General features: G+C 38.0%; 1 protein-coding gene across 1 annotated transcript in view; it reads right to left on the bottom strand.

The window, feature by feature from the left end:
• The window catches only part of fstl4 (follistatin-like 4), a 213,864-nt gene that overhangs the window by 33,362 nt on the left and 166,845 nt on the right, over positions 1–13,657 (bottom strand). Inside the window, exons 7-8 of the mRNA XM_063487535.1 lie at positions 5,545–5,711; positions 937–1,057 (exon numbers count right to left, since the gene is read on the bottom strand). Coding sequence (XP_063343605.1) covers positions 937–1,057; positions 5,545–5,711 — 288 coding nt within the window. The remainder of the gene's footprint in view (positions 1–936; positions 1,058–5,544; positions 5,712–13,657) is intronic.

Here is a 13,657-nt window from a genome sequence, read left to right as displayed (position 1 = left end):
TAAAGTATAACAGTAGCAGAGACGAATACCCTAATTTAGGTAATTATTATGAGTGAGGCAGTGCTTTGATAACTTCAGTGGTGTTCTGTGTTTCTGCTGGTTTCTAAATGAATACCAACGTAAGTAGCTTTTATCCACTGCACAGAATCAGCTGAATAGGCTGCATGCACTCACATTTCATTTGCAGCCTAATATGAAATTATGTTTTGCTGTTTGGCAAGAGTTACTTTGATGCAATGCTCCGTGTGCCCTTGTCTCCTGAAGCTCTTGTATGAACCATGCTGCTTAAAAGATACTTCATCTTTGAGTTTTGCCTTTTTTTGTCATATATGAAATTAAATTGGATATCTTTTGCGTTTTATTCTTCATCAGGCAAACACTTTTATTTGTCTGATGTTTGCTAGACTAACACTGGAATAGATAAATCTTCATTAAATAGCTTCCTGAACAGAATGATTAGTTATTGGGAACATTATTCGATGGTGAGCCTTAGCTCCAGATAAACAGACTAACAAGACAGATAAAAAATGATGCAACAAACAAACTGTGCCAACACCTAGGTCACATTTACTTAGGTTCTGACACATTCTGAAAACAAAGACATATTAATATTTAATTTTTTATAGTGATACCCAATTAGACAGTCTCATAACAGTCTAATTGCTTTAAGGGTTACAAATAGTTTTGTTAGTATAGCTAAAACCTTTAGACTTGTTCGGGCTTTTATTATTTATTTACATCTATTGATACCCTTTGCTGCTGAGATAGTTCATTATGACCTTTGCTGTACTTTTGGAATCATTGTTATGCTACTAAATTGATGTGGGACCAGCAAGACAACTTCCTGATGATATCCAAACAATAAATGCCATCAATTTTTTTCCCCAGAATTTTGTCCACATCACCACTGTAAGTAAGAAATGAGCCACTACTGACCATTCACCTGGAGCACATGTGTCTGATAGAGGTCTTCATAGCCGTAGGCATGGCAACTGTAGTTTCCCATGTGGATGGTTGTCACCTTGGTGATGTACAGGGAGCCATCGTCCCCAAAGTCCTGAGATACAGGGAAGAGATGGATGAGTAAAATTAAGTGAGGAAAGAGGCAAAAAGGCAAATGCGGTGAGAGGGCGTGAAAAGTAAGGAAGAAGCGGGAGGAAAATTAAAGATGGAAAAAAAAAGAGTGGGAGGTGTCGGAGAGGGAATACCAGTGAAGAATGGGGTGCAGAAAACATCCACGGGGAGTGAGGTGGAAAAATGAAGGTATCTTGATAGAATAAATAAGGATGCTTGAAGGGAACAGACAAAGCAGGCACACAACAGCAGGGAGTGATGGGAAAAGACAGCAGAGAAAAAGAGTGATGCGAAAAGGACGAGAGACCATGAATCAACGGTTTCCCTGTTGAGCTGAAGCAGGCAACAGGGAATTTGATCCTCCTCTCTCCCCTCATCACACTGCCTCAGCCTGATAAATGGCAAGGGTTAAAAATATAAAGCCCATTAGGTTGATGAATGGAGCGGGTTGTTGTTGGTGCAGCATGCGACAGTCACCGGGGGGTTTCCAGCCACAGCTTAGGGCGGATTAAGGCATTAAATAGTTTGCTGTCCCACCAAGTGGCAGAGCAGATGTCCTGATGCAGCTCTGCCATGACATGGAAACCACAAATGGCAGCTCTTCCTTTTCTCTTTTCCTTTTTTGAGGGCTCTAGAAATTAATGTGACCTGACAAGGGGGCGGCGTTGTGACAGGAAAAATGTGAAATGATTTTCCCGTAAGATAGATGGAGGAGCTTAGGCAGCCTTTCAAGTTCAGGATTTACAATTAAGGGAAGAGACAGCGCTACACTGGCAAGGACAATTAAAACTGAATGGGCCATTTGGACTGCAAAGTAGGACTGTAGTACAGTATATAAAAAACAAGGGACTGAGGATGGCGGTCTCCTAAAACTGACTCAGTTGAGGTACCTTGGATTTTATCTTCAGTATGTCAGCTGAAATGATGTTTTGGTTGGCTGTAAACTTCAAAGTAAGTCACATTTATCTGTGATACGGGTCATATCACAGATGAGTGATCTTAGGCACTAAAATGTAAACCATAAGGCTTAACATGTGTTGATGCAATGCTCTGCAGGTCCACTTGACTGTAGTGCAACTGGGCAGACATCGTAATGGTTAAATATAAGATTTTCTTTTAGAGGAAACAATTCAAGTCCAAGGTAAAATAAATTAAAACCCCGTTTTTCATCTTTGACTAATACATTTACATTGTGATGACCAAGCCTGCATTGTCTCTGGGTAGCTGGTGCTATTACTGCCTAAGAATAAATGGGAGAGACCTGGCCTGCAAACCTCATCATAACGTAATGGTATTAGCTGTTAATCTTTGAGTTTGTGAAATGTGCTGATGACACATGGACACAGAATTAAAAAAAGGTATTGGAGAAAAATTACAGGGTTTTATTACTACTCAAGGAAAATTACATTATTCAAGGAAAATTATACACTTGAATAATAAGAGCAGTCCCAGAGTTACATATAAAGATGGTCAGTGGCCACATTCAAATTAATAGATTTTAAATCACTCGTGGAAATTATTCCTTTTCCGATGCAAAACTAAATCAGAGTCTCCTTTGGTTTGTTCTCTAATGTTAATCATCATTAATTTGCCTTGATATGCAGAATAGAGCCGAGTAGTACTATAGTAGTAGAAGTAAGTATCTGCTTCTATATGTGTTTAATACATGTTAGCAATGCATATGCATATGGAAGCTCTCTATTAACTTTTTTTTTGATGAAATATAGATAATTTCATTTCCCAATAATCAGTTTCCTATCGCAGCACTTCATATGAACTGAAAACTGAATCCACCCATATACACAGTGCGTTACTTTTTGGGGGCACAAAATGTGAAATGCCTTTTTTGTGATCGCCGGTGAAAGCACTGAGAAAGAAGCTCAACGGAAAGAGAAAAATATGGGCAAAGCTAAAAAAAAAAGAAGAAGAAGAATAGACTGACTGTGATAGAGGCTCAGCTTTCTGGTTTCAATGAGGTTATATGCCAGAGAGCAGGACTACTTCAAAAACTATCAAATAAAACTTCTGAAAACAATCCTGTTTCCATTCTGCACAGCTCAACAGGAGAGAAAGGTGTGCTGAAAGGACTTCGACAGGAGAGTAATGTCCTGTCCCTCCTGTCGCTGGTCACCTCACAGAACCATTGTGGTCCAAATCAACTTGTACAAAATGTTACACAATAAAAATAAAAAGTCTCAAAAAGACAATAGATCTGTGTTTGTTTTTAACACCCTGCCCTTTTTTGATGCAATTTAACTGTTCTTACATATGAGGTTTAGAGGGAAGTTTGCCTTGGAATATCTATTCAAAGCTGCCCTGCATATGGATATTAAATGCGTAGATACTTTTTAAATTTCTATTATAGTCCTGTATAAATTGCAAGAACATGTGCACATGTTGAGATGAAATATACCCTGCATCAATGAGATATAAAATCCTAGGATAAACTTGAACATTTACCTTTAGCCCTTTATGAACTAATTTATTTGGATGTCTACATTTTCATTACTTAATGGCTTCTTTATCTTTCGTTTAGCCAGGAAGTCACTTAATCTCCAGAGATGGCTGTCCAAACTAGCTTAATTGACCAGTTGGCCAGAAAAACTTGGCACATTGCATTAAGTATGCAATTTCTCTTGTTCTTTCTGGCACCGACATCCAGTGTGTGCAGAATAACACAAAATATTAAGAAACTCCACACGCAGAGGTTATCCCTTTCATTAATTCTGGGATTTTGTTTTTAAGCTTCTAGTTTGATTTGAGTGACTAAAAAGGAAGCCAAACAAACTCAAGCTTCCTCTCTCCCTCCATTTAGATCACTGTGCTCTGTGAAAATTCATTATGCCCGGTCAAAACCCCCAAGGGACCTCTGTTGCCATCACCTCTCCTCCAGTCTCCACCTCAACACTTGACATTGTTTATCTGCTCATCATCACAGCGGACCAACAAGGCTGCTCATTAACATGCAATTAGTGAATTGTGATCCGGTTGTGGATAAAGCAAGGCCGGCACTGCGCTGTCACCTGTGCAGATGTGTCTAAACAGGAGCACGGCGACATAGTTCATTAAGCACTGAGCGAGGTATAATTGTACCATTTCATGGAGGGTGCAAGGGAATCGTTGTTTTCTTTATTTAATTTCTCTCCTTGATTTTTGTCCCCGTCCTGCCCTGTTTTGGTTTCTCAGATGCCGGTGGATTATTAGGTGGGGTCGCGTGATAAGAGGTTCTGTTAAATGAAGAGCACGGGATTCTCTGCACACCTTCCAACATTTCAGATCCCCGATGAGCATTTTATAAGTACCACAAGCAGAGTGTGAATACAAAAAGAAAACAATATGCTAGTGATTAGAGACTAACTAAAAAACTCCCAGAACTCTTAACGCTTTTACAGCAGCAATGTGATTTTCTAATTTTAAAAAGTGTTAATAGACTTTCTGGTTTCAATCCATGTGAAGAGCCCCCCGACTGTGCCCCCATGCTGCTGAAGTTTACCAAATATTAATTAGGCGGTCCACTCAGAAGAACCTTTGGCAGACAAACACGCTCACATGCTTTAAGGTTGTGAGTGTGCAATCTATTTAAGTCGATGTCAAGACTAATAAATATGTTTTATAAAGTAACTACAGGACTTATGCAATTGTAGAGAGTTTTCTCATGAGTGCCTGGGAATTTTAACCAGCACAGTTTTACTAATATGTTTTTATATTTACACAGATCGCTCACAGAACTCTCAACCTCATTTTCAACAGTAGATGCACAGCAAACAAAGTTGGCAACTATAGGTGGTAAAGACATTTAATTAACTGGCAGCTAAAGAATCAAATATTTGTATCTATGGTCAGAAGAAACAAAGCAGATGAAAAGTAAATGGTAAATTTTTGCTTGCTTCTACTACAACAGCTTATAATTATGGAAGCCCGTTTCCACCACTAAAAAAGAAAAAAAAAGTATCCATAACTCGAAAATTCAAGTTATTTTCTCAAAATTTTGAGTTATTTTCTCAAGATTTTGAGTTAGCTCTGCCAATCAGTAATCTATGTGAATAACGTCATTTTCTTGTTACGCGGAAGGATATTAGCGCAGAGGAATGCACACTCAAAACCAGATTGCAACAAATTGGCACTTTTCAGAGTACGTTTGCACTCGAGCTGCTAGCACTCAAAATTTCGAGTTACTTTTTTCAAAATTTCGAGTTAAGAAGTCAAAATTTCAAGAAAACAACTCAAAATTTTGACTTATGGATCCTTTTTTTTTTCAGTGGCGGAAACAGGCTTCCATATATAATACTTGACTTACACAAGCAGTTTATGTACAAAACCTTATCCGCCAATAAAAATCAAACAACCTCAGTTTTTAACTGGGTATAGCCATAAAGAACCAGCAACTTGACTTTGTAGTTGTGTAGTTTGTAGTTGCGCACCAACAGCCACAAATAATTACATCAGCCATGGAAAAAGGCATGAACTCACATTGATGTCCTCCAGGTCCAAGAAGTTTAAGATGATGCCATTCCTCTTCCAGATGACTGGTGGGCGCAGCGTCCCCTGGATGGCGCAGGTGAGGACTGCACTTAGACCCACTGTTACTGTGGAGACGCTGATTCGCTGGTCCTCGGCCAGGCTCAGCTGGACAACCTCTGTTCAAATGAGAGCATGAAGGAAAATAATTTGCGGATGGCAGAGAAAGAGACAACAGTAAGAAGAAAGGATTGAGAAAAAGGGGAAGATGGAGAAATAACGAGAAAAATCACAAATCTGAATGAGTGCTGATGAATTGGAACTACAGCCAAGCTGAACATATTTCTAAGCATTCATCTCATTACAAGTGGACCGACCGAGGAGGATAAACAGCTGTCCGGCTGTGAAGGATATGCAGTATGAAGAAAGACCACATATCAGAGGACACACAGCCAGCCAAATATCATTCTTCTCATTAAGGGAAATTTATGTTCATTGAAATGGCCGTCCAATTCAATTCACCTTTACGGCAAATTAAGAATTATTCTTCTCTGTTCCCGCTGGCGCTATAAATAGTATCTGTCGCCAAGATGTGTGGCCAGGCACCAAATCTACATGGTCCCAGTAAGACTTTGAATCCAAAAGCTTCATCATATACTTTGTACCGTCTTAAACGTAGTCCGTTTAAACTAGACTAGTTTAAACAGCATCTTAATTATAAAGTGGGTCATGGGATATATTATAACATGAAACATGTATTTTAAACTATTAAATATATTGTGTGGCCTGTATTGCACCACACCACCTCATCATTTGCTTTCCAGTTTTTGTATCGGTTTAAAGTTGATGCAGGTATGCCTGCTGCCAAAAGATATTATGTGTATCTGCAATTCATTTGAGTCACAACTGACATGATACGTGATCCTACGTCAATGCTGGCTCAGGAAACAATTCAATAAATGTAAGTAACACAGATACCTGACAAAGATCTCAGTGGAACCAACTGAGAGCAACAATCAGCTAATCACCTCATATGTAGCGCACACACACACACACACACACACACACCTACACACACACACACACACACACACACACACACGATTTTATCAACTAATCCTGTTACATGACCTTGCAGCACTGAAATAGTTATAGAAAGGGTATAACACTGAGGATACAATGGATGCGAAAACACATAAAAAAAATACTATTACTGGAATCCCTGATGATGCTAAAGAACAAATGCAATCACATAATATTACAGACTAATTAGCATATTTTAACTGTTAATATTTTAATTGTTAAACATATAAATATAAGGTAGTTAAATTATTCCTTATATTTAACTATATTGAGTCCATTAGACTTCCTGACCTATGTAAAAGCAATGTTGCACTATTATTTAGACACCGTTGCAATTCATTTATTTTTTCTACCAATATTAGCGAACAATAGATTTATGGATATTCTCTTTCATGTTCTGTGGCATCCATCAGTGGTTTCTAGTGTAATTGTTATTCAGCGTGTTACTGCCCGACTTTAAAAGTAGTGTTATTTATTTATTGCAGCTGCTAAAATTAGTGAAGCATTACAAACTTGAAAGTATCTGCCTGCCATGGAGCTTCTTTTAGATAAAAAAAAATGTTGAGGAACTGATTAAGAATAAACTACACTTAGTGTGATGACATATTTTTACACACCTGACATTTTGCTATCACAGCTATCTGAATGCTTGTACAGAAAAAAATGATTAAAGTTTCCTAACTTCAGCTTCCTCTCCATGTATTTAATCTATCATAACATGCACTATCATAACACATAGACCTACATGAAGAAAAAGACTACAACACTCCTAAATTCCTGACTGAATAACAGTGGTGAGGCCAGCATCACAACAAATCGCCATTTTGACATCCACCAGGAACAATATTTCATTGTCCAAACAGACTTCAACGAGATGGCTAAGAGACTTTGAAATGTTTGTTGGGGAACTTGCTGTCTGGAATCCGACTGTGACAAACCCTGTTGTAAAAGACCCCGGGATATTAGCTGTCTGTTTCACATAGCTCTCCAGATGATAGATATATCCATGCTGACAGCTCAGTCTGTCAGTGATATTTCAGAATGCCTTGGGTACAGTACACTGCCAGGTCCAACAAAGTTATAATTCAGCAGATCAGTAATTTGGGTGGCAGAACAGGCTTTGAGTGCCATGTGGACAGATGAGGGATGAAATGCATTGATCTGACATGGCTTGGAGGGGTGATTTCAGGTGGTACAGTGAATTTCAAGTAGACCACTGCTCACACTGAATTTAATACAGTGCATTGGAAGCAAGACCTGTGTAGCTTGCTGTGTGTTTATGCAATGAATGCTCACTCTTAAGACAGATGCAACCATCAATACATTATTTAAGGGTAGAGTTAAAAAGTCTCCATGTTCATTTATGAAATGTAATTAATATGAATTATGTGCAGAACAGCTAAAGTTTAAACAAGCAATAAACTGTAGTCTGTAGTAACTGACTTAACACACACTCGTAGATTTCCTTATCAAGATATAATATCAAAAATCTGGTCCTCAAACACAGCAGCAAATCTAAAATAGAGCAGCTAAAAACAAAAAATAATCAAGGTGATGCAAGTGCCCAGTCAAAGTCCAAACCTTAACCTGGCTGACGTCCTGTAGCCTTAAGAGAGCTGTGCACAACAAAAGTGTGCAAATCTCAGTGAACTGAAAATTTTCCTCCAAATCAATGCGAGGTACTGATAAAATCATACAAAAAACAATTGCTGCAACTTGTTGCTGCCAAAGGCGGCTCCACATTTCCTAAATCATGAGGTGTATTTAGTTTTTCAGACTCTATTTCTTCATTTTGGCTTAGTTTTTGTTATTTGTCATGAGTTGTTGTCCACTAGAGTTTGGTTTTAAATAATTTGAAATTTAATAAAGACCAGATGACGTGATATGTCCTAATAGATAAAACCATAAAATGGATTAGGATGTTCTTTCTTTTCAGTATAACTGCATATTGAGGCTGTTAACTCCAAGTTTGTAATCAGTTTAATTCCACAGACAAATTCTTGCTATAAGAACTAACTGTGTACTGAGGAAAAGGGGAAAATAAGAAAACTGGTTGCACTAGCATGCTGTGTTTGTGTACTTAAATCTCTATTTGAGGACTACATCAGGTATAGGTTGGTGAATTTTAGATAGCACTGTTTTTATCTCGTTTTGGAATGAATACCTTCACTCCATCCTGTCAGAAAGCAATATGGCAGTGGTGAAAAGATAACCTTCAATGCCCTAAAGCAAGGCTGTTACCTTGCTGTTTGCAAACCAAATCAAATAGAAAATGCACCGTCAATCCAAAATCGGCGGCTGTGTTTAGATGTTTCTGTCAAAACATCACCATATGAGGTCAATCTAAACTTTTAACATTGCGGCTGATATATTAGTCATCACTTTGAATGTCTGTCAGAAACACCATGGTAAAAAAAGACCTGTGAAAGACGGACTAGTTGTGAAATTAATCGTGACACCGTGAAATTAATTCTGAGCCCATCCTTACTCAACCTGCTGAGATTACAGTCAAGAGACCAAGAAGAGACAGAAAAACCTCTGCCTTTGTGTGCAAGGGAAAAATTGGTGTATAATAATAATTACAAATCATAATGATTGCTTTAATGTCATTTTCCAATGGAAATGAGTCTAGGTGAGTCATTAATGAATATTTTTTTAATGTTTTAAGCTGTAATTAAAGTCTTTAGATACTTGAAAGTTGGCTTCTGAAGAGTTAAAGGAAATAGACACCTTTAATGAGCTTTTGATGACAGTCACACATTGCAACTTTGGTTTTATGTTCACAGGCAGACCCCACTTTTCAGCACTCTTGCTTTGAAAAGCAATGCTGTTCCTCATTCACAACACCTTCAGGAACTTGTGAAGCTGCTTGATCAGACAGGTTCCCCCTGTGATGACAGACCATTTGGCATAAGGTGTTACTATGGTCACTTTTGCACATCGACTAACAGGGACTTGTTAAAAGGCAGAGCTGAATTAATTTATCAGATCAGGATCAGGACCACAGTTTCACATTATAAGACCCTAGAATTACTCTCTTTTTAAATTTGACTCTAATTTAACCAGAAAAAAACACACACAGCACTCTAGAGACTTTAAATCTCTTTTGCCCAAGATCGCTCAGTACAAACGATACATACAGTGATGCACACAATATAAGTCTATACATTGTTCCATTGTTTATCGCGGTAGTTACGTTCTAAAAATAACCCGCGATAGGTGAAATCCGCGAAGTAGCCAGCTTTATTTTTTACAATTATTATAGATGCTTTAAGGCTGTAAAACCCCTGCTACACACTTCATACACTTTTCTCAGACAGGCAGGAACATTTTCAAACTGTTCTCTCTTGTTTAAACTCTCTCAAAGTTCAAACCTTTGTAGAAAAAAAAGTCCAGTATTATAGAATGAAACCAAAGGCACCTGCGGTTGCCTTTGACGGTGCAAAATGTTTCGTCGACATTGTTGTGTTTGTTGGGGAGAAAACTTACAAACATACCGTACAGCACTTAAGAGTCACACTGCTAGCGATCGAAGATTTATGTAAATTTGACAAGCTGAATGCATTCTGCACTGTGCAGGAGACATGGCACGGTCTACAGCCAATCAGGACGCACAACACAATGTGCTGTAAGAGGGAAAAAAGCATGCAAAATTGCACCAAAATAAATCTGCGAAACAGCGAGGCCGCGAGAACCACGTTATAGCGAGGGAGCACTGTACATAAAAAAGGTAATGAAGTACCAAAACATAATAATAATAATAATAATTATAAAATACTAGATGCACCTATGGTATCAATTTCAAAACCCTACGTCACCTTGTTCTTGATTTATTGCATTCACAAGATTTTTAGAAAACCTGACCTCTGACCTTGAGTTGGAGGCCATTAACACTGGAACTTGCACCCATGATATCAGTTTGAAAATCCTAGGGTGCTTCTTTCTCAAGTTATGGCCTGAACAAACTTGGGTGTCTATGCCAAGCCTGCATGCTGGGGTGACGACAATATCCCATCAGCCTTTTCTTCCTGAGAGGTAAAAACTAAAGCAACATTAGAACTGAAATGTGATACTCAGCCACAACATTTGCTGGAAAATCTGATTTAAACTGGGCCCAAATTCATGTATCAAGGCCCCCAAACTCCCTAAGACTGAGCAGGTAATGACACGGATAAAGCAGTATATTTAAACATCATTTTCTCCAATACAACATATGCTTAAAATGAAGTGAAGTGAAGACAATACCCTTAGTGAGCCTTCTTAAATTTGTGGACTAGTCTACAGGAGGACAACGCACTACATTCAACACAGGCATCCAATGTGCACATGTGAGTAAGGCAAATGGAGCTTGTGTTGAGTTTCCGTGACAAAATTCATAATTTAGGATGGATGGGTACTGCAAACATGCATGCATATAAATTAAAAAAAAAAAGAAAAAACATTTTTTTTTCACCAGTTGCTAAATTAAGAAAGGATTAAGAAAGATAAATCTGAATATCAGAGTCACTAAGTTCTGATAGCTGAAAGGGTCAGTGTTTTACATTTTGTATTTTATGATTTCTGTTTTCTTTTTTGGCCAGCATGTAGAATACGTCTTAGATCATATTAGGTGAGCTGTATTGTTCCAAGACCTAAGCCTGTTTATGGAGCTGAATCAGACCATGGACCTATTACAGAAAACACTCTGAACAAACTCGGAGCCTAGCTATAAACAGAAAGACTCAACAGAGTTGGTTCAATCAATTCTAAGTATGTTGGCCCTGACTTAAACTCATCCGTGAGTAGAGAAAGAAAGCCATTATTAATGGAGCTCCGATAACACGATTCACCATGACAACAAGTGAAGAGAGAAGAGCCTCCATTTTAATACAGTTGAGTAATGAACATGAATGTGTATCAATAGAAACCAAAGAGAAATATCGATCAAACAGAAAAGATGTGGTTTTCTGTTGGCCCTGTCATATTATTTAAACCCAGCAAGACTCATTTCGGGGATTTTCAGTGGAAAATATGCCGAGGTTTTCACTTTGAATTTTCAGACATCGGACCTTTTAAAATGTTGCTTGACATCATTTAATGAGTGTATTACAACATGCCAGTGTATTTCAACATGAAATCTAGTCAGAATACAATCAAACTGTCTGCAGCCTGCTTTTAAAAATCACTTTAAACTATATTTAGTCCAGTTTTAGTCATTTCAGACAAATATTCTTTCAAATGTTCACATAATCTCCAATTGCCAACTGTAACAGACATTTTTCCATCAGTGTCATTCATTCCAACACGAAGAGTGGTTGGTCGTTGATTAGTATGTTATGTGTCTAAAGCTTCATATATATAAGCTTTATTTAAACAGTGATTGCTATGGTAACATACACTACATGTTTCAGTGCTAGGGAATTGGCTTACAACTTAGCTGCTCTGTCCACAGAGTCACAGAGTTAGAAAGATGTAGCCTATTGATTTCATTCTGAGCTGATAATAAATCTGTGATGTAATCACAGTCTCTGTTATTACACTGGCGACTGACTAATCCAGAAACCCAGAGGTTCCCCAATTTCAAGGTTAACAAACTCAGAGTTTACATTACACCTGCTTTGTGAAATATGGCCCAGTACATCTCTGTATTATCATCAGTATACATGTATAAAACTAATAGTTTTACTCCAGCACAGATATCTGGGACATGCCCTTATTCTGGGTAAGGTAGCCAGAAGTGAATCCTTTAGCTTGCATGCACTGAGATTGTAAATAGTTTTTAAACTTTTCCAACAAAAATACAGAAACAATATGGGCTGTGCCTTAGAAAAAAATACATATTAGCACAGTTTGCTGTTGGTTGGTTACTGTTGCTTAATGCAACATCTCAATTTAGTTTAAAAACCTTAACTATGTCATCACACGTGCTATAAATGTTCATCTTTACCAGCATAAAACTCAAACAGGCAATCAATCCCTGAGTATAATGGAAAAATGTGGAACAAAGCGAGAAAACTTTGTGTTCCTACTATTTTTATGGTTTAAATTTTGGTGAATTTGACTTGACTTTTGTAATTTCAGAACAATGTCAATTTTGACCTTGGGGAGGAAAATATATAACTATTTATTTGTGCTTGAAGAAAGTAAAAAGAGCTAAAAATCTAGCCAACGATTAAGCCTCAGTTGCCACTTCAAAGTGCACTTTAAAAACATCCAGTCCCAGGATAATGAATTACACCCATGTTTATTTTAACTATGAACATTATTTCTGCCTTTTGTGGGACCCTATAAAAATCTGTTTTAAAAAACTCCTCCCATGCTCTGTCCTGTTCTCAAATGACCCAGACAAATTGCATATCCACAGGCAGTGCCCGCTCCGCCCCGGCTGACTGGGAAAGGTTGTCATGACATTAGCTAGTTAATGATTCCTACACTCCCTTCCTTTTTACCAAAATAGCTCCTAACGTATATGTAAGTTAGTAATTGACACTCTGGGGAATTCAGGAGCTCCTCTGATCGATCATCCCTGCTAACCGAGCTATGGATCAGCTGACAGGGAAGTTTCCTGTATCAAGCTCAGGAGGGATATACATGAATAAAAAAATAATAAAAGGAGTGAGAGAACAGAGAAGGGGTGAGGCCAAATACTGCAAGAAACAAATACAGAAACAAGGGTTTAAACCAGAAAATAAAACAAATGTGAAAAGAAACAAGGGAACTTGAGATGAAACGCCAATAGAAAACCAAGTAAAAAAAAATCTACGATGAAAGAAGGCAATGAAATTAAAGATGTAAAACTGTAAACTGTGCGTGTGTGAGAGAAAGATTTGATGCTGAGCACGTAGAAGCGCTCCTAGGGGCTAAGTATTGTAGCAAGCTCAATAATGCAACTTAGAGAGCTGTCCCTTCCTACTTCTGTGAGACCACTAAGACATCAGGCCACAAAGCAGAGAAGTTGAATGTCTTTCTTAGAGGATAAGTCTGAAGATGGAACAGTGGAGGTGGTGAGGTGCACAGCAAGAAGACAGACAAAGACATATCGAATCAGGGTTATAGGGGAAGG

Source organism: Pelmatolapia mariae, linkage group LG10_11 (assembly GCF_036321145.2).
Source record: "Pelmatolapia mariae isolate MD_Pm_ZW linkage group LG10_11, Pm_UMD_F_2, whole genome shotgun sequence".
NCBI lineage: Eukaryota > Metazoa > Chordata > Actinopteri > Cichliformes > Cichlidae > Pelmatolapia > Pelmatolapia mariae.
Note: the sequence above shows the minus strand (reverse complement) of the source record. Positions and strands in the feature narration are given on the sequence as shown.